General features: G+C 44.8%; 1 protein-coding gene across 1 annotated transcript in view; it reads left to right on the forward strand.

The window, feature by feature from the left end:
• LOC127234201 (O-acyltransferase like protein) overlaps window positions 1-21,444 on the forward strand; it is a 46,965-nt gene that overhangs the window by 6,023 nt on the left and 19,498 nt on the right. The window contains exons 2-7 of the mRNA XM_051201039.1: window positions 4,225-4,364; window positions 5,162-5,240; window positions 10,928-11,069; window positions 11,851-12,074; window positions 16,343-16,522; window positions 17,262-17,364. Of these exons, the coding sequence (XP_051056996.1) occupies window positions 4,225-4,364; window positions 5,162-5,240; window positions 10,928-11,069; window positions 11,851-12,074; window positions 16,343-16,522; window positions 17,262-17,364 (868 nt within the window). The remainder of the gene's footprint in view (window positions 1-4,224; window positions 4,365-5,161; window positions 5,241-10,927; window positions 11,070-11,850; window positions 12,075-16,342; window positions 16,523-17,261; window positions 17,365-21,444) is intronic.

Below are 21,444 nucleotides of genomic sequence, written 5' to 3' on the forward strand. Positions count from 1 at the left end.
CTTTTGCTTGGACCAACACCACAGAGACCAAGAAAACCTCCTACTAGAGAGAGGGTGATCTTGGAACTATCAAATGTCCATGCAGGACTGAAGGTGTGGCTTGGTGGCAGAATGCTTATGCTACACAAAACAATATCAAAACATCCATACTGTGATAGGATAGTGTGATCCATCCTAAAAGAATCTGCATCCTGGGTGAGCATGGTGATGCAAGCTGCAATTCCCCACCCTTTGGGGACAGAGGCATGTGTCTGTAATTCCCCCGTGGTCAGGGAACGGAGGTAGGAGGATGAGTTCCTTAGGCCATTTAGAGAAACCTTGTTAAAAATAGCTCAGTAGCAGAGTGCATCCTCATTTCTACCACACCCTGGTCTTAATCCCCCCAGAGCCATAGGGAAACAAGCCCAGAAAACTGCATTTTAATACCTACATGTCATCATCACCACTGCAGGAAAAGGAAACATCTGCCAGTTAGGGCAGCTGATTGAAACTTGTTGCTCTCAGTCGTTTGGACATGAAAACTCAGAACAAGTGTGGTGATGTGCAGTATTGTGCCCTTCTTCCTGATCCACTCCTCCCTCCCTAGGATACAGCGTTCTGATCTGGACTGTGCTGGCATCCTTATGTTGCTTAGGTTCTTGATGGAAACTCTTTAGGGTGGTGCCCAGAAAAGGGCAGTTTGTCATGTGAGCCCATAGTCAGAAAGGAACGCAATGCAATTTGAAAACCAAATCACATAGCTGGAAAACTGCCAAAATTATCAGTAGAGAAGGAAGCAAGAACAGAAGCTTCAAACAAAGAACTGGGAGCTCCAGGACATGTGTCTTGCAGACTCTGCCCCACCAGGGCTTAAAGCCCAACTGTGATCCCATCCTGTTTCCTTACTTGACACTTACAAATCCAGACCCTTACACTTCAGGATACATAGCTAGCTAGGGAGATCTGTGATGGGAAACATGATTGACAGCTCTGGATGTCCTAGAACTCACTTTGTAGACCAGGCTGGCCTTGAACTCACAGAGATCCACCTGCCTTTGCCTCCCAGGTGCTGGGATTAAAGTCATATGTCATCACCACCCAGCTGAGAAATGTAATTTGGAAACCACTCTAATCTATTTACAATGAACACATGTTTCTAGTGTTTTGTGACGCAGGGGAAACCTCAAAATAATATTTTGGAGCTGGATTTGAGCATTTGGACTAACCTTGTCAAAATTTAAGCCAATTCAGCCAATATCCACAAAGTTCTACCTCTAAGATGTACACAGTGGTGACACACCTGTCAGTGTGACACACTGACAAGCTGGATTGTTTCCTGGGAGAGATAGGCCTCTAGCCCAGACTTGAAGGATGACTCAGTTATTACCAGTGGACTGGGAGGAGGGACAGCCCAAGCTGGAAGGCCAGCAAGTGTTAGCCTGGTACATCTTCAGACTGGTGCAAAGGGAATGTTCTGGCAATGGCTGGGAGGGTGAGACCAGAGGGCAAGTCAGGACATGAAGGGCCCTTTGAAGCCCTGCTCAGGAGTCCAACAGAAATCTTAGTGGCCAGAGAAGTCACACTCGGCCTCACATTAGTATCACCAGGGAAATATTCTTGTCCAAGCATCACCCTTGACCTCTTCATGCTTTATCCTCTTCCCACAAATGAATGAATAAAGCGTAACTAAAACATGAATCTGAGTTAGTACAAAGAAAAAGAGAAGGGGCTGGGACTGTATCTTAGGAAGAACGCTAGCCTTGCCTGCAAGAAGGTCTAATTGAAAACTTGTTTTGTTTAAAGGGAAGGAATAAAGGAAAGGAGGAAGGAAGGAAGGAATAAAGGAAAGGAGGAAGGAAGGAAGGAATAAAGGAAAGGAGGAAGGAAGGAAGGAATAAAGGAAAGGAGGAAGGAAGGAAGGAATAAAGGAAAGGAGGAAGGAAGGAAGGAAGGAAGGAAGGAAGGAAAGTTACAGTTAAGAAATTGATGTCAGCATTGTGAGAAGCCCCTGAATTCTGCAGGTTGTGCCTGGAGTCCTGTGAGAGGTAGGTGTGTGTGTGTGTGTGTGTGTGTGTGTGTGTGTGTGTGTGTGCATGTGTGCTGATATGTGCATACTTGTATATGCATATGTGCACATGTCTCCCTGTGTGCATGTGTTCACTTGTCCTCCCAGGAGTACAGTCATCTTCCATCTTCAAAATGAGGTCAAAAGCTGCTTGCAAAATGGAGTCTCTCAGGGCAAGACACAGCCTGGAAATACACCGTTTCCCACGGTGTGCAGTAACTTAGAATGGGGCATAGCTTGATCTCAAGGAACAGATAAGTCATAGTGAAAAGCAAGGAAAAGAGATGCATTCAATGTGGCCTTATTGGGCAGAGGGACAAAGTGGTCCAGTGGCCGCTCTCCCTGTGCCCGCATCGTCTGTCTTCAGGGTCCTGATATAATGTTTAGGTTTAAATAGAAGGTAAAACGTGAGCCCAGCTCAGGGTCTTGGTCCTGCTCATTATCATTGTCCCTGCTGTAGTCTCCCCAGCAAGGTGGTCAAACAAGTTACTAGCTGTGCGAAATCTCTTTCTAGGAGACACACTCCCCCTTACTGCCACCCACCTCCAATGTTTTCCTTCTCTCAGAATGAGATCTCTGGGAAAAGTCTAATTTCTCAGAGTCCATTGTGTCCATAGTCTGATAGCTGAAGCTCGGGACACAGTGTCTCTTAATATTTTAGAGATGGGACCACATGTCAGAAGTTTTTCTTTTTAAATTTAAATTTTTTTTAAATATTATTTTATATGTATGGGTGTTTTGCCTGCTTGTCTCTCTGTACCACACATGCGCAATTCAGGAGGAGGGCGGAAGAGGACTTGGAATGCTCTGGAACTAGAGTTACAAACAATGTGGGTGCAGGGAATTGGACCTGAGTCCTCTGGAATCCAGTGCCCTTAACTGTGAAGCCACCTCTCCAACTCCACAAACCTGTACTTGGTGTCTCATAACTTCAACGACAGTTACTTTTTTTTTTTTTTTTTTTTTGAGACAGAGTTTCTCTGTGTAGTCCTTCCTGTCCAGGAACCCACTCTATAGACCACACTGGATTCAAATTCACAGAGATCTGCCTGCCTCTGCCTCTGCCTCCTGAGTGCAGGGATTAAAGGCGAGAGCCACCACTGCCTCGATCAGGTACAATCTTTTGTCTTCAAAGTCCTTTAAATCCTGAGGGGAGGTCCACCTGAAGTCTGGGCTGTGTACATCCCTTGCTGCACAAAGGGAAGTGTGCAGAGACCACAGCACAGAAAGGCCTGGGGAGTAAACACAGAGCAAAGTGATAATGAGCTAAGCACATCTGTGTGGTACATGAACTGGAGCCAAAGGGCTGCCGTGGATTAAAAAGAAGCAGATAAACATGCCCACAGTGATGAAGGAATATTGGAAATAAAAAGTTATGCATCAAAGGTAGACAATAAAGACATAAAAATAGTGCAGTTGATACATAATACATAGAGTAATACTAAGATGGAGAGAAGTGAAGAAAATTTGGTGAGCTAGCTCCATTTGATAGCCCTCTCAAAATAGAACAGAAAAGATAGATGGAAAGTGTGTGTATGTGTGTGTGTGTGTGTGTGTGTGTGTGTGTGTGTGTGTGTGTGAAGAGACAGGGATTAAAATGGCTACAGTGGGATGATAATATAGAAATAGAAATATAACAAAGGAAAGAGTATTTGAACAAGTAATAGCCATGATTTCTCCAGAGTAAAAAGGGGAAGAGGCTCACAGAACAAGACAGATAAAAGCCCTGGTTGGTGGTGGCATATAGCCTTTAAACGCAGCACTAAGGAGGCAGAGGCAGAGGCAGGTGGATCTGTGAGTTCGAGGCCAGCCTGGTCTGCAGAGCAAGTTCTAGGTCAGCCAAGGACACACAGAGAAATCCTGCCTGGGAAAAACAAAACAAACAAAAACAAACAAACAAAAAAGAGGGGTGGGAGAGATGGCTCAGTGATTAAGAACCCTTGCTGGTCTTTCAGAGAACCAGAATCCCTCACAACTGCCTCTAACTCCAGTTTCAGGGGATATGAAGCCCTCTTCTGGCTTTTCCTGGGGGGGGGGGGACCACACACATAGTTTCAAGTACAAGCCCCCTCCCACTAAGCTTTTCACATGGGCTCTGGGGATTGGAACTCAAGGCCTCATAATTCATTTCTAAGTGGCCTAGGAAAACTAATTATGCAAACTTCTGCTTTGGAATTCAGTGTATGACTCGGTGGGGAAGCTTGGAAGCAACGTTCTTAATGGCAATGTGGACAGGCTGGGATCCTACAGCGAGTGTCTTTCCACCCAGGGCCCTGGGGGAAGTTTCCGAGGTCAGTACTGCAAGCTTCATATATTACAGGTGAGTGGGGGGTACCCCCTGTGCTCGATCTTGAAGGGCGGGTTTATAAGCTACAGGTCATGATACTACTCTATCAATTGCTTTTCCTAACTGAAAACAGAAAAGAAAAAAAAAAAGAAAGAAAGAAACTATTAAAACGCCTCGCACGAAGCGGCGACTAGATTTTTGTTTATTCTTCTGATGCTTTTGAGACAAGACTCGGAACTTGCAAGTTAGCCTGAGGTTGTCAACCTTCCTAATGCTGTGACCCTTTGATACAGTTCCTCATGTGACCCCAACCATAAAATTATTTTCGTTGCTTCTTCATAACTGTCATTTTGCTACTGTAATCCCAGCACTTGGGAGACTGAGGCAGGAGAATTAAGAAATCAAGAACTTCTTGAATTACTAGAAGCCTGGCCTCTGAAAACAAAACATGGTTCAGTGTGTCAAGGGACTGCTTCAGAATCGTGGAGACCCCTGGGCAGATTCCTCAGCACCCATGTAAAAGCCCAGCTCCTGGGTGGTGTGTGTGTGTGTGTGTGTGTGTGTGTGTGTGTGTGTGTGTGTGTGTGTGTGTGTGATGGGTGTCAGACACAGGCAGATTCTGTAAAGTTATATCTAGCCAATCTAGCCAAAACTGGTGAGCTGTAGGTTTAACCCTACCTCGAAAAATAATGTGGAGAGTGATCAGGGAAAGACAATCTATGTCAATATCTAGCCTCAACATTCACTCTCGAACACCGCCCCCCATCCCACCCTGATGAGCATGTGTGTATACATCAAGCGCTAACATTAAAGGGCATTGTGTTTCCCAGGATGGAGCAGACTATAGTGTGGGTGTGTGTGTCCCTGATTCTTGTGCTGAAGAGGATGTGACCATGATGTCTCAGCTGGGTAAGTACAAACAACAACAACAAAAACCCACAGTCAAACTACTGCCTCAGCATGAAGTTTGAAAATTCTAGCTGGTTAGAGTCAACAAAGGCGCGCACCTTCAGGGTTTTCATGACCACACCAAGTCTTCATCTTGGTCCATCAGATTAACTAAGAATGATGCAGGGGAGGAAAATTGGGAACAGAGATAGATGGGGGGGGGGTGGAGAAGACAGGAAAGGAGGGGAAAGACAACTGCCACATGATAATTGCTAGATCCTGATGTAATAAAGATGGAAAGTTAAATAGTCTCCCTACAGCTGCCTCATTAGGCCTGGTGACAGGAGTGGGCAGTGTCCAGTTTCCATACTGTGGATTCTCTCTCTGCCCGTGTGTCTGCCAAATTGCAGGGTCAGAAAGGCCATTTGGAACTTGGATTGTGTGAGGCCAATAGGTTGCAGTGGATTAGCACTGAGAGCCCAGCATTTGGTTCTGGTTGTCACTTCCCAGCCTTGTGACCCTGAGCAAATCATGTAATCTCCTGAGCTTTGGTCTCCTGTCTCTGCAGCAGGGGACTGACAGGCTCTGAAGTTCAGAGGCTCCCAACAGCCTACTGCCTCACAATCATGTCTGACCTCTGGCCATCGGAGGAATACATTTCAGCCCATGGAAACTGGTTTGATCTTTTACAGGTATTTCAAAAATTTCTAAGCAAGAGCTTTAAAGCCTAAAATTTATTTATATCTCTAGTGATTAATACTAATTTTGGTCATTTCAAAAAGAGCTAACAGCTCATGACTGAGAATCCTCCTTCAAAGTGTTGATAGTGAAGCTATTCTTAGTAATTTTAACTTGCCCTCTGAGTTTATAATAACACTCACAGCTTTGGGTACATTATCTGTCTAGTCTAGTGTTTCATATACTGTTTAAAGACAAACAAACAAAACCAACCAACCAAACAAACAGAAAACCAGGCATGTTGTCATATGCCTGCAACCCCAGCACTCCTGAAGATGAGGGAGAAGGGGTCATGAATCTGCAGTCAGCCTGGGCTACAGAGCAAGTCTGAGGATAACCTGGCCTGCATAGTAAGACATTATAAATCAAAGATAAAAAACCAAGAGCTGGTGATCTGTCTCAGAGGCTTAGTCCTTGCTCAGTGTCTGTGAAACCCTGGCTTCTAGCCCCAGTACTACAAATGAAATGAAACATGTTATGAATCAAAGCCAAATTTTGTTCTTGATATACAAGTGATGGATATAATAAAAACAAAGACAGGTGTATAGCTACTATGAAATTAGCATTTCAAATGAGTAATCAGGGCCCCAAGTTTAATGATTTGCCTTGCTACAGGAGATTCATCAGTTCGTCTGATTTTTCTGGCTAACACCAAGCTGTCTAGCCAGAGTTGGCCAAATGAAATGAAATCCTGACAATCATTGCTAATGAGAAAAGATATTTTTATTCTCGGAGAGCCATGAAGAAGGTATTTTCTGAGAAACCAGAAGAACCAGCCCCTGCTGGGGTGATCGAGGAGCTGACATGGGGCGGTGCTGGGGAAGTTGGGATTGGCCAGCAGAGCCTCTCTCCAGCTTTGGCACAGAGGCAGGGCTTGAGATCAGAGCATCTTTCCCCCAGGGGAACAGTTCCCCATCTGGAAAGGATTTGTCAGCTATTTCTTAAAGCCTTTTGATGGTGTTGCTTTTATCTCCCCTCCAGATGCGAGGGCAAGCAGTTCAGGAATGCCAGGTGGCTGCTGTTGGCACAGGCGCAGTCAGTGGAACAGGAGAACAAGAGCAGCCACAGCAGCCAGGCCAAGGGAGATGATCAAAGCATGGCAGAGAGAGACAGAGAGACAGAGACACAGAGACAGAGACACAGAGACACAGAGAGACAAGAGCAGCCACAGCAGCCAGGCCAAGGGAGATGATCAAAGCATGGCAGAGAGACAGAGACACAGGGAGACAGGCAGACAGCCAGACACACACACACACACAGACCCTGGATAGGTAGGAGGGACAGCCTACAGTCTGAGCCTGGAGGATCTGTTGCACAGTGATTTCCGTGGCATATTGGAGAATTCCAACTAACAGACATTAATCTTCGCTGTCAGCTTGAAACACCTGGGAGACACACCTCCAAGTGTCTGCGAGGGTGTGTCTAGGGGTCACAGGAGGACTTATCCTGAATTTGTGGCTCTAGTCCAATGTGTGGCTCGGGGTGTAGACCGATTAAAGGAGGGAAGGAAGTGAGATGGGTGCAGGCATTCTCTTCTTCTGGGTCTGCAGAGGTGTGAGCAAGCAGCCTCTTGCTGCTTCTGTCACAGCGGTGAGCTATCGTACACCGGGACTTCCCTGCCACAAGGGACTGGGTCAACTCATGAGCCAAAATCAATCCCTCCTGCCTTCAGTTACATCTTGTCAGGCGTTCAGCCACAGCAATGTGAAGAGTGCTGAATGTGTGTGGGTTCCTGAGAATAAGATCATGTCATCCCAGGGTATATAGACTCTAGATCAACCTGGACACTAAAAAAAAAAGTGTAAAATCCAGTGCAAATCTCTTACTGTATTTATTTCTCAAGGCTCCTGTCACCAGGCTAGGGACTTTAGAATTTTATTTTCTAACAGCTCTGGACAGTAGACATCTGAAATCTGGTGTTGATGAGGTTGATTGCTTCTGGAGCCACCTAGCAGGGTCTAACATATGCCCCTCCCTTAGCTGGGGGCTGCCACCAGTTCTTGATACTCATTTGCTTATAGCTATACCTTGTCTTCTTGGCTTGTAGACAAACTGTATTTATTTGGCTATAGACACACCATGTTCCCTTGGGTTGTAGATACACAGTGCCTCCTTGGCTTTTATACACACCATGTAATGTTTAACACCAGGCCAGCAAATTTTACCTGCCACCAACAATAGGGGGTTACACATTTCCATTCTCAAGGGCTCACTTTAGATCTGTCCTTCAGAAATTTTCTAACATTTTATAACGTTCACACTATCTGTTTGGCAGGAGCCAAAAGGATCGAGATCTGGGCTGCCGGGCATCAAGGTCCACCAGTCTTTCCCATCACTGTAAACTGTCCTCTTTGATGGTTGGCTGGTTTTGAATAGCCTTACCTGTTAAAGAATCAAGCTGACCGGTGGCTCAGCAAAGGCTGTCTTCCTGAGCTCTCTCATGACTCCCCATTGCTTACTGAGAAGCTGTGATTGTCTAATAGCAACTACTTGAATTAGTTAGCTACAGGTTTTTCCTCTGGCTAGGACTCAAGAGGATTTTTTTTTTTTTTTTTTTTTTGGTCCAGTAAACTTTTATTGAAACATTTTCTCTTGTTGCTTCTTAATTACAGAAGCACTCCACTGATATCATCTATGATGTCAAGAAGGTGGCAGCTCATCTATGATGTCAAGAAGGTGGCAGCCATCCACACTGCAGGCCCCAGGATCTTTTTTACTTTATTTTATTTATATCTTATGTATGAGTGCTCTGCATGTACACCTGCAGGCCAGAAAAGGGCATCAGATCCTATTATAGATGGTTGTAAGCCACCATGTGGTTGCAAGGAATTGAACTCAGGACCTCAGGAACAGCAGTCAGTGCTCTTAACTGCTGAACCATTGTCCCAGCCCACCCCAGGTTCTTTTTAATAGTTCCTGAAAGTTCTTTGGCTAAATACTGGTGAGGCACCTGCAAGGAACTATCGACAACCTTATCAAGAGTGTTACTTCCAATGTGCTTACTGTTTTCTGGATGTTTCTGTGTCCATGGCTTCCTGTGAGCTTTGATGGTAGGTCAGAGGCAGAATGTACAACCTTATCTGGGCCTGTTTGTCCTGAGTGGTCAGTTTCACCATCATCCTCAGACCTTTCCAGTCATTGGTTGCTATGGCAATGTCATCAGCGCCTTTTCTTTTGCTGCTGCTGGGAATTGAACCTGGGTTCTCTAGAAGAACATTGTGCTCTCACAGGCATTCCTCCAGCCTCCTGAAACTGTACTCTTCACTAGTATGTTCAATTTGATGAACTTACATGAGGCAAATTCTCCTGTAAGTAGGATAAGATGAACACATCTTAAAGGTTGGTAGAAGTTACACACAGAGATGGAGCCACACCTCACGTCTCATAGTCACTTAGTGAACTGTAGCGTTAATAACTGTATGGCCGTTTTGTGGAACCACGAATCCTCAATGTTTGCCAGGGCTTGAGCAATGCTCAGGTCCCGATTCTGAGTGTGGTCCTGGGGAGTTTCGAGAGCGTAGATCCCAGATCATGCCCAGACTTCTAGATCTGAAGCCTCCAGGAAGGGGCCAATAGTTCTCCCTTCACCCCTGGGTCACTCCAGCTTGCTTACTAACATTTGAGAGGGAACACGAATCTCATTGGTATAATCTTTATGTATCCATTCTTCCAAGGACTCATCAGATCTACCCTGAGTTGGTGTTCCTGAGCTTGAGTTTTGGATGGTGCCCGTCCCAGAGTGGCTGGCTTCCATTGTTTTGGTCCATCTTTTATTGCATGTTTTTGTCTCTCTTGCTCACTAATAGACTTGAGTCAGTACCAGCACCTTTTTAGATTCAGCGTTCCCAGGGCTGTGTGCCAGAAGGGATGTGAGAGACCAATGGACTAAGAGTTCAGAAGACGCTGGTCCATTTCCGCCTGGGTCAAATGTCTAAGTTCTGTGGTGTACTGTCAGCTTTTGTGTGTCAACTAGACATAAGCTAGAGTCATCAGAGAGGAAGGAGCCTCAGCTGAGGAAATGCCTCCATGAGATCCAGCTGTAAAGTATTTTCTCAAGTAATGATCAATGGGGGAAGGGCCCAGCCCGTGGTGGGTGGTGCCATCCCTGTGCTCAAGATCCTGGGTTCTCTAAGAAAGCAGGCTAAGCAAGCCAGTAAGCAACACTCATCCATGGTCTCTGCACCAGCTCCTGTCTCCAGGATCTTGCCATATTTGAGTTTCTGTCCTTAACTTCCTTCAGTGATGAACAGAAATGCTGAAGTATATCCCAAAAAAAAACCCTTTCCTCCCCAACTTGCCTTTTGGTAGTGGCGTTCCATTGTAATAATAGGAACCCTAAGACATGTGGCTTTCAGCACCTTTTTATGCTTTAAGCATTTATCTTTTTAAAGGTGTTTGTGTGTGCATGCGCTCATACAGGCGCTTGTGACACCAAACGAGGGTGTCAGCCACCCTGGAGCTAAACTCATAGGAAGTTGTGAACTGTCTGGTGTAAATGCTGGGAACTGAACTCTGGTCCTCTGAAAGGATAGTATTCACTTTTAATCCCTGACTCCTGTCTCTACTCCCCTTTGGCATCTTTGTTTCTCATTTCCCTCCCACAATTCATAAAGCAGATAAACTTGGTCTTGGTATCCATGGTAGACTCCATGGACCCACAGGAGACCAAAATCAGATGCTCAAGCCTTTATATAAAATTTCATAGTGTTTGCGTAGAATTTACACAACCCTCCTGCTCACTATTAACCATTTCAAGCTTATTTATAACACCTAGTGTAAAGGCCATGCATATAGTTACTGTGTAGTCATAGAATATAGTTTAAAGAACAATGATGAAAAGTCTGTAATTAAAAATTACTGTCATCCTTGGAAATCCAATGCACGTTTAAATGCCAGCTCTGTGTGCGACGGTGGGAATATACTTGGGAAGGTCTAAAGCAGTGACATGGCCTCTTCTTCTCTCTTGGTAGATATTCTGAGGCTCAGAAATACTTCCATTTTGGCGCCTTCCCTCTCCCTCTTCACAAAAAACTCTTCCTCCTCTCCTTGTGAAAGTGTGGCCAGATGTGCTGGCGGGGTGTTTCGGCTGGACACGTTTGCCTCTGTGTGTCTGTAAGTATGGGCATCTGAGGTACCCAGCTGGTATCTCCCTCACAAACTGCACTTAGTGTTGAATGGTGACTAGACAATGCTGTCTGGCTTCCAAGTTCAATGTTCTGAATTTTTGTGTCCGTATTGAAACTTAATCCTGAACATGATGTGGTCAGGTGGGACCTTGAGTAGGTAACCAGGGCATGTCAGACTGCCCTTACAAATGAGATTAATGTCCTCTTAAAAGGTACAAGGAAGGTTCTTCACCCCTTCCTTCCTCCAATGTGAGGTCATCTAGAAGGTACCAACAACTAGAAAACTGGCCCTTTCCAAACTCAAAGTCTGCTGCTGATTTGACTTGGGGACTGCCTTCCAGAATAAAAAATAAATCATGTTCTATTGTTTACAAGCCACCAACCCATGCCATTTTGTTACAGCATCCTACATTGACTAAAATACAGGAAGATCACCGTTAAACAATGAAATGTGAAAGCATTCCAGGGAAGACAGACCAGGCCCACATTTGAGTGGGACCCAGGACCACCACCCACACGCATCCATCTCTAAACATTCCTGGGCTGAAAACCCCTTTCTTGTTGCTGTTATATTTTTCTTTTTGAGACAGCCTGTCTCTATGTATATTAGCTAGTCTTGAACTCAGGACCCTCCTGACTCAGCCTCCAGCATGCTAGGTTTACAGGAGTGCCTCCATACCCAGTTGGTGATTTTGTTTCTCCTGGGGTTGCTTTTTCTGCATCTTTGGTTCTATGTGAAGACCTGGCCAGGTGTCTTCTTTCTGCAGGTTCGTCACCTTGCTAGGCCTTGTCCTTCCTGTGGCTGGGACTGTTTACATGGTGGCCAGGGGCTGGGGCTTGGACCTCAGGACATTGCCGGCACATGGGACTCCTGCAGGTTGTGAGAGTCTGCCTTTGAGAAACACTGAGAGCAATGGGCAAAGATGTGCAAGCCCGAAGACCAGTTGCCAAGTTCACCTCTCCCCACCAGGACCCCCAAGCAGAGGAAAAAGTAAGCATTTGAAACTAGGACCACCCCAGAGAAATGACCTTGAGAAGTGTATGGTTGGAAAATAATTCCTCCAGTTTGGATTCTGGCGAATGCCCAGCAGCTCCTAAATGTCAACGGAGGCTGGATCCCCACTGTTTTCAATTCAGTCTTTGTTTAGCATCAGGGTGATAAGGCAAGGCGAAGTCACCAACAATGATGGTTTATGTTGTGTACAATTATCCAGTGTGTTTCTGTACTGACAAAAGCCTGGGTCAGCAGAGAGTTAAGGGGTTCACTGTAGTTATGCTGTGATAGTGGCTATTTTTAGTACCATAGATCCATGTACAACTCTGAAGCCAGCAAGCAAAGCTAATCAATGTATCTGAGTCAGAAATAGGTAACTCCACCCAACGTAGCAAAATGATGATTCCATTGGGGCCCACTGTGTTAATGATTTGGTGAAAAATTAAGAATATTAGTTTGAAGGGCCATGGTGGCATACACCTTTAGTCCTAAAATTCAAGATGTAGAAGCAGAAGAATCTTCTGTGGTTCTGAAGTCAGCTAGAACTACATAACTATGTAGTGTGGCTCAGAGAGAGAGAAAGCATAAGAGAGAGCAAGAGAGAATTCTTAGCTTCATTTCTATCTGCTATATGGAAGGGAAAACATAGATAGATAAATTGCTAGATAGGTGATAATATTTATCATCTATTTATCTTAATCTATTATCTACTTATTTACTATCTACTTACCTACATATCTGTCATCTGCACATCATTCAGAAGTTGCCTGTTTATGAAAATGCCTTTCATCTAGATGGAGTAATTTTCAACAAATTACCCTCAGCTCTTCAAAATGTTTTTTTCTTACTCAAAAAAGGGCCTTAAAAGCAAAACAAAAACAAAAAAAAAAAAAATGAAAAAAGAAAAAGAAACCTTCAAAAATCTCAGGGGGTTGGCAGGGTAAATATGAATATGTAATTAAGTAGCTTCAAGGAGTATGTCCCACATGGAAAGCATAGCAATGATTTTTCTTTGATCTTATTTGAATTTTACACAAAATCAGCATTGACAGTAACTTAATTACAGTAACAGTTGACATAAATGCCAACATCAAAAAAGCAATAAAAGACAGAGATAGTCCAAGAGGATTCTCAAAGGCTTTAGGGTTCTGGGAACCAGTTCCCATGCAGAATGGCATACAGATCTGCCTACCAGGGTGCTATGCCTGTCCCTGCTGCCCCTCAGTATCTACACAGAGCCCTGGAGATAAACCACTCTCTGTTTGGTACATTACATCCCCATCACATTTTGAGTACAAGTAACAATGGGCTCACCCAGGTTCCAGAAGCCTACAGTGACCTCTTGTGATGTGGCTGTAGAGTTTCTCTGCATCTGGCTGACCTGTAGACAGGTTCAAGTTCAACACGGTAGAGAAAGGAGGTGCTTAGTCATTTCCAGTCAAATCTGCCTCGACTTCTAACCATGACCTTGGTTGGATCGTTTGGTCTCTATGAACCTCAACTTCCATATATGTAAAATAAGAGACAACATGGGGTAAGCTGATGGCGTTCAATGCAATTATATGTGCTTGCCTCTTAAATTCACCCTTTCTCTCAGTCTCTGTAGTTGAGCTAGAGGAGAAGGGAGAAGCATGTGCCAAGACCTCCTGCTGGGATCTGATCTTTCTGAGCAACCCAGTATGAGAAAAGTGCCCTGAAAGCAGACAAAAGAGCCAGGGGCAGCCCCTGCTCCCACTGTAAGGTGTCCCGTAAGAAGACCAAGCTGCACAACCATAACGTAGGTGCAGGGAACCTAGTTTGGACCCGCACAGGCTCCTTGATTGCTGCTTCAGTCTCTGTGAGCCCCTGTGAGTCCTGCTAAGTTGATTCTGTGAGCCATGGTCTTGTGGTACCCTTGACCCCTCTGGTTCCCACAATCCCCCCCCCCCCCCCCCCCGTCTTTCACAGGGTTCTTCAAGCTTCTTAGCATTTACTTTTTACCATGGTTTCAAAATAGTTGCCATAACAATGTTTTCTTTTGTATGTAACACCATCAAAGACAAAAAAATATGTCCCTAAATGTTTGGAAGTTACAAATCAAGATGGAGAGACCCCAAAGATGCATTGATTTCCCCCCTCTCCACTTTAATATTCCCCTGTAAATCAAACCAATAAGACCAATGTATCATTTGGAAGGCTAGAGTTCAACTGGACAGTTTGGATTCTTGATTCTTTAGCCTCTTCATAACTGTTTTTTTTTTTTTTTTTTTTTCCCTGTTGAGTGAACCTGCCTTGCTATTTGGAAAAAAGCAATACAAGGGATCAAAGGTGTGAGAAAGGGTTCATGGATTAAATAGCTATGGATTTCAGCCATGAGTAGGCTATGGCCTGCTGCCTAAGTGGGACTCTTGAAATGATGGCTGAGAAACATGAAGGGCTTCAAAGACTGTGAAAGCCTGTTTGTGCCTGGTGGTTCTTGAGTTTTGGAAACATCAGAATCCCCTGCAAGTTGTCAGGTGCTAGGCACTAACCATGAAGACTGTGTCTCAGCAGGATTGCTCAGAGCCTGGGGATGAACATATCTAACAAATTTCCCAGTGATGCTGAAACCACTGGTCCAGGAACCCCGACTTTGAGGGTCAATAACCACATGAACTTAGCCCAGTGATGGCCTCCAACTACCCTGTCTCTATAGTTTATAATTCTTTTATCCACAAGTGAGCAAAACTGGACTCCAAGAGGCTGTCTTCCCTATAGAGTAGCTGTTTTCAGAAGATTTTATAAAGCACTAATGGTTCCATTCACTCAGAGTAGGACTTATATGGAAAAGTAACCCTAAAGAACACAGAGTGCTTGCTTGCCAAGGTTAGCATTGAGCCAGAGATGTTGCTTTGGAATCTTCATAACACTGCTCAAAATTATATGTATTCTATATGTGAGGCAATGTGGCCCAGGAGGTTGGAGAGCTTGGCTGAGAGTATTGGTCCTATGCCTCTCATCACAGGAACCTGGGGGAGGAATCAGGTGACATCAGATGCTGGACAATGCTGCTCACAGTGCTGACTGCCAAGGCTTGGGGAACACAATTCCTGCAAATAAAAGACTGGCTACGATGCCTGCAGCAGGGAGAGCATCACAGGGAAACTCAGACTGGCTGCCAGAATCTCAAGATGCCAGGAAATTAAACTTAAAACAACTGACTTAGATTGCTAGTGCATGGCCATGAGCCAGCTGTTGTTTGTGAATACATTTTAATTCCATAAGGACATACCTGCAACCATAGTGTTTCAGCTTTGCCCAGGAGAGCATGAGTCCCTCAGGGCTGGCTTGGACTTTGGAGAGTCTTGTGTCCCAATTCCATTCATTCAATTGGCTTCTGGGTTAGATTACATACTGTGGGTATAGCTATATACAGCATTTAGGAGATGGAGACAGGAGTCCTGCCATAAGTTCAAGGCCAACCTGGGCTGTATAATCACACTCTTGTCTAAAAAAACAAAACAAAAACAAACAAACAAAAACCAAAGATAACAACCATGACCACCACAACACCACCACACCACCAGGATAAGCTCACTAGACAAAATTAGCCATTCTTGTGACAAATACTGATAATTACAAAGACGATCTTGCAAATGCTCATTACTGGGTGGTCTCTATTCAGAGGGATTTATAAGCATTATCTCATTTGATATTCATAATATCCTATGACTACAAGATCTTGACTCTTGGTTTGCAGATGTGGAAACTGGAGTGCAGCGAAGTTAATTCCCTTGCCAAGGGTTACAAAAAAGACTTAGAGCCAGGAGGATCTTACTTTATGGGCAACCTAAATTAACATATCACCTCTTCCATCCCAGTGTTTGTACCTGGTCTGTGTTGGAGACATTAGTACAAAGTGAGAGTCCTTGGGACAGCCCTGGGACACTATTTCAAGTGAAATGCCAGTTCTCTGGACCCACTGGTCTCATACATGTCTCACTTTATTCTGACCTTTGTAAAGAAGGCCTGGGGTCAGGGATTGGCTTCCCTGGTGCCTCAACTTGGGCAACACAAGGCATTGTGGAACACCAATGTCAGGTCAAGACAGGTAGGGAGAGTCAAGGTCCAAAGCAGACATGAGAGCCCAGAGATGGGCCTTGAGGGGGCTGTGGAAGCCCTAGTTGAGCACTCCAGGTTTTTGAGGTGGAGCCTGAGGTCTCTGTGTGAATTTTGGTTCATTTAAGGGTGGTGTGTGGATGGGTCTGGTTTTCATGAGGGCTCACAATAGCACCACTCTTGCTCAGGGTTTCTAGGAGCCATGGATGGAATTCTGCAATGCTTTTCTTGGCAAAAGAACATGCCGGCCATCTGCTCCCCAGAGCTGCCGGGAGGCACCTGCCAGACGCTCAACGGGATCCGAGTCCTGAGTCTCCTTTGGATTGTCTCGGGACACACTAGTCAGATGACTGCTTGGCTGTCTTTGGGTATGGGGAGCTGACTGACTCCTTCTCCCGTGTCCATGGGAAAGAGCGCCTTTTCTATGTGGGCTAGAGGTGGGCATGGGGTGGGAACCTGACAGTTGTCTCAGGAATAGCCAGCCTTCCTTCTGTTCTGGAGACACACTGACATTTGCCATGGCATGTGACCTCCTATGCCAAGTTTCCCAGGACTGCAATCACTACCACTCTCCTAGGTAGAGAGGAGGTACCAATGATGTTTAGCCATTGTGTGTTCCCTCTGTCTACTGGGAGTGACAGGAAGTAGGTTTCCCCATTACTGGAGACTAGGCAAGTACAACCAAATGTGGTGCATCCACAGTAAATCACCATTTCTGGACATTGCCATGCCCTCATACATAATTCAATGTCCATCACTCAGTAACAAAGGTCATCTCTCAGTAGGGGACCAAGTAGGTGAATCAGAACTAGAGGCCAGGCCACTGTGGGAGCCTCTGATGTGATAGGCACCTGTCTTAACTCTGTGAGAGTCTCAGAGCACTGTGGGCATCATAAGAGCCCAAAGGGAGCCCACAGCCTGGGTGACAGGGACCTCAGTCACCACTCTTATTCCCACTGTAAGTTCACCCCCAACACCGACCGTTCTTACAGCTCTCCCAGTAGAAACAGAAGTTGAAAGTATACCTCTTGCTTTTCCTCAAAGTGAAGTCCTCTGACTTCTTTTAGCTGAGCTAAAAGACCTTGCTTTTCTACATTTGTTTTATAGATAACGTGCTTGAATGGAAAGCCAGAGTGCCTGTAAACCCGCTGTACCTCTACTCTCGGAGCGGCCCGTTCTATCTCGGGGTGGATACTTTCTTCCTGATCAGGTGATGAGGCTGACGTGTAGTGTCTGCTGTTATGCTTGTTAAGGGATGCATGGGTGTGTGTGTGGGAGGGGGTGTCAGTCTCACCTTCCTAAGAAAAGGCACATGGCACACATTAATTCAACTGGGACTTGGCTTCTGTTTATGTTGTCTAAATAGTGCTCTTGTCACAGCTACTCTCTGCAAGGTCTTCAGTTTGGTAGGTGAGTTAAAATGATGCCAAGAAATAGTTTTTTTTATAAAAGTTGAAGTTTTAAAATGTCTTTATTACATTTTATGTGTTTATGTGTGTTTGTATGATTATGTTGGTGTATGTTTGTCATGACACACATGTACTGGTCAGAGGATAGCTTGTAGAAGTTAGTTTGCTTGTCACCATGTGGGTTTCTGGAATTGAACTCGGGGTCATCAGGCTTGGCGGCAGGCACATTACTCTGCTGGATCGCCTCAACAGCCCACACAAGTTGATTTTATTTGTTAAAATCATTTATTTCAGTGGTTCGCAAGCTCTAGAAAGTAGTGTAGATTCATACTAAAATTTTCAATTCTCACTCCAGCAAAATGGGAAGGAATAAGCATAACACAACGGTATGAGGGATCACAGCATTACATTCTCTTAAATTATCAACCAAAAATTTCCTAACCACTTTCTTAATTTCATCTTCTTAAAACTATTAAGAGTTTGAGAAATGGTACAAGAAACCACCAGGTAACGTAGGATCCACTGGGTAGTCCATGGCAGGGTAGTACGGGATGTTGCAAGCAGAGGGAGAAGCTGTCTGCTCATCCATACTGGTCGATGTTGAGCTCTTGTCCCTGGAAGGTTGCTGGTGATACTGGCTCACAGGCCCTCTCCCCCAGATGCATGGGGTCAGCCTTTCTGGGGTGAGAGCAGCATCTGGGTTGTCAAAAGCCCTCCAGATGATCCTGATGCCCACTGGGGTCTGAGAAGCACAGTGTGAACCCTGGTGGTAGGAGCCAAGGTTAACAGAGGCAGTGGGAGTGAGTACACAGACCCTGACCTGGGTGAGAAATGAAGAAAGACATTTCTCTTTGCTTTGTCTCTATTTGTTCCCATTTCTCATCATCAGTCTGCGATTGCCTTTTCTTCCTCTAGCTTTTATTTTATTTTATTTTTTTGTTTTTGTTTTTTGAGACAGGCTTTCTTGTGTAACAACCCTGGCTCTCCTGGAACTCTTTTTGTATATTAGGTTGGCCTTGAACTCACAGAGATCCACCTCTGCCTCTCAAGGGCTGGAATAATTTTATTACTTCAGATGGTTCCCATATTCTTTCATTTCAAATTTGTATGTATATGATGTGTGTGTGTCTGTGGTGTGTATGTGTGTGTGTGTGTGTGTGTGTCTCCCTGGGAGAAGGATCTCTGGTTAACAGACTTGTTCTGCAAGCATGATGATCTGTGATAAAATTTCATGAAAGAAGCCAGACAGGGGATGAATGCACTAGCCTTTATATGAGTACTTGCACTTCATGCATACATACACATACACATACACACACACACAAATCCCACACATACATATCATACACATATATACATATACTGCACACACCACACATATACATATATAATGCACACACACCACACACATGCATAGCACACACACCATACACATATATTACATATACATGTGCACAATATACATATACAACATCCCACATATACACATATACATATATACACACCATACATCACATACATATATACCATACACACCACACATAAAACACATCATACACATAAACACACACACATACATCATACACATGCATTCGACACACCCATTACACACACACCATATACACAGCATACATATAATATACACCGTGTATACAATGTATACCACACACCTCATACACAAGACACACACATATCACACACACACACACACTTTATTTAGTCCATTTTTATGTGTATGGGTATATTTTTTGCCTGCATGTTTGTCTGTGCACCACACATGTGTCTGGTGCCCATGGAAGCCAGAAGAGGGTGCAGGTTCCCTGAAACTGGAGTTACAGACGATTGTGAGCTATCTTATGGGTATTAGGAATTGAACCCAGGTCCTCTGGGACAGAAGCCAGTGCTCTTAACCACCGAGCCATCTCACCAGTCCTACATATTTACTCTAAAAGTTATTTTAAAATTATGTTTATGAGTGTTTTTCCTGCATGTATGTTTGTGCACCACGTGTGCCTGAGGAGGACAGACGAGAGAGCTGGAGTTACAGATGGTATGAGCTGCCTTGTGGATGCTAGGAATTGAACCTTGGTCTTCTGGAAGAACAGGTAGTTCTCTTAGCTGCTGAGCCATCTCTCCAGTTCCCATCTTCCACAGTTACTGTTGAATAATAGAGCATCAGCATCTTTTTTGCAGATAATAAATTCAAGGTCCAGAAACAAAATAATTTGCCTATACTTTTAAGGTCAGAAACAGAGCTTTAAGTAAGAATATAAGTTAGAATTCCTGGAAATCTGAAACCCAAAGTATTTCAAAATCTGCAGCCTTTTAAGTGTTAACAAAATACCTTAAATGGGAAATTCTACAGGTTACAGACAAAACATAGCTGTGCTAAAAATATTGTCTACAATTATCTTTAGGCTATGTGCACAGCAGTGTATGAAACAGACGAACTTGTTCTTAGACTTGGGTCTCATCTCCAGCACCCCATTAGATGTATGCAAACATCCCCAAATGCTAAACCACACTGGGGCCCACACATTTTGGATTAGGGCTCCTCAGCTTGCAGTCTGTTTCATGGGTCTCATGTCTTAACCACCCCATCACTGATACGTACACACTGATACACAGAAAAGGCAGGGTTCCAGTTACCCTTGGGGAGATCTGTGGGCCACTTTCCTCCCTCTTGGTACTAATCTGCAATGCATGATTTCCCTTTCCCCAGTCCATTCAGGACTCTGGGACTCACAGCCTGTTTCCCCTCTTTTCAGTGCCCCCTCCTTGTGGGCTAAGCGGTACATTCCCACACATGGAGCAAGACTCTGCTTAGCAAAGGCTGCCTGCCGGTGGGTGGGTGCCAGACACTCTGGGAAGAAAGGACGGCCCAGATTCACCCTTTCCTGAGATGAAGAGGAGGCCAGCATCGGAATTGGCTGCCCTACTTCCAGCTCTCAATGGCTTCATTTAGATGCCTTTTATGCATTTGGTTCCTATTATAAGGAATCCAGCTTGCTGCTTTTCAAAGGAAGTCTAAGAGGCATTCCCCAACCCACCAGGATCCCTTCCAAGTAGGGCCCAACACAGGCATTCTTGCTGTGCAACAGGAAACACATTTGCTATTCCTAGGAACTCCCAGAAGGATCAGTGGGCTAAACGCCAAAAGGTCAAGGAACTCACAGGCCTGCTCACCACCAAGCTGCAACTCAAAGCTGAATACTTGGCTGGTGAACTCACCATGACAATGTGCCAGTTAAGAGTTCCGTGATCTTCCTGCTATCAGAGCACTTGAGAGGTGGAGGCAGGAGGACTGAGAGTCCAATGTCACCTTCAGCTACATCAGGGGTTTGAGGCCACTGGGGGCGATGTGAGACCATGTCTCAAAAGCAAAGAAACAAAACTGGACTTCTGTGCTCGTGAGCAGCCTGATTAGTAGTCTGAGTCTCAGTTTCCCTGTTTGGAAAAACAGGGATAATAATGTTTCCTCTTTCTCCTGGTAGGCTTCAAACATCCATCTGGTTGCTTGTTTTCTCAACACATGCTTATTTAGAAGAAGTTGGGTATGGTTTAGAACTGGGGGGCAATCTCATTAGGGAAATCAGTTTGAAAAATGTTGTGGTTGCCATGGCAATTGGAGTCCTTCACAACATTTCTTTAAAAGACCAATAGGAATGCAGCGATGGCTCTGTGTGGAAGAATGCTAACCGTGCAAGCCTGAGGACTGGAGTTCAAATCCCCAGCATACATCAAAAATCTGGGCATGACTGCATGTGCCTGAAACCCCAGCATTGAGGGGCAGAGAAGGCAGATTCTGGGAGCTCACCAGTCAGCCAGTCTACCCCAAATAGTGAACTTCTAGTTCAGCAAGAGACTCTTCTCAAGGCCAT

This window comes from Phodopus roborovskii, unplaced genomic scaffold (assembly GCF_943737965.1).
Source record: "Phodopus roborovskii unplaced genomic scaffold, PHOROB, whole genome shotgun sequence".
In the NCBI taxonomy this organism is placed as follows: domain Eukaryota; kingdom Metazoa; phylum Chordata; class Mammalia; order Rodentia; family Cricetidae; genus Phodopus; species Phodopus roborovskii.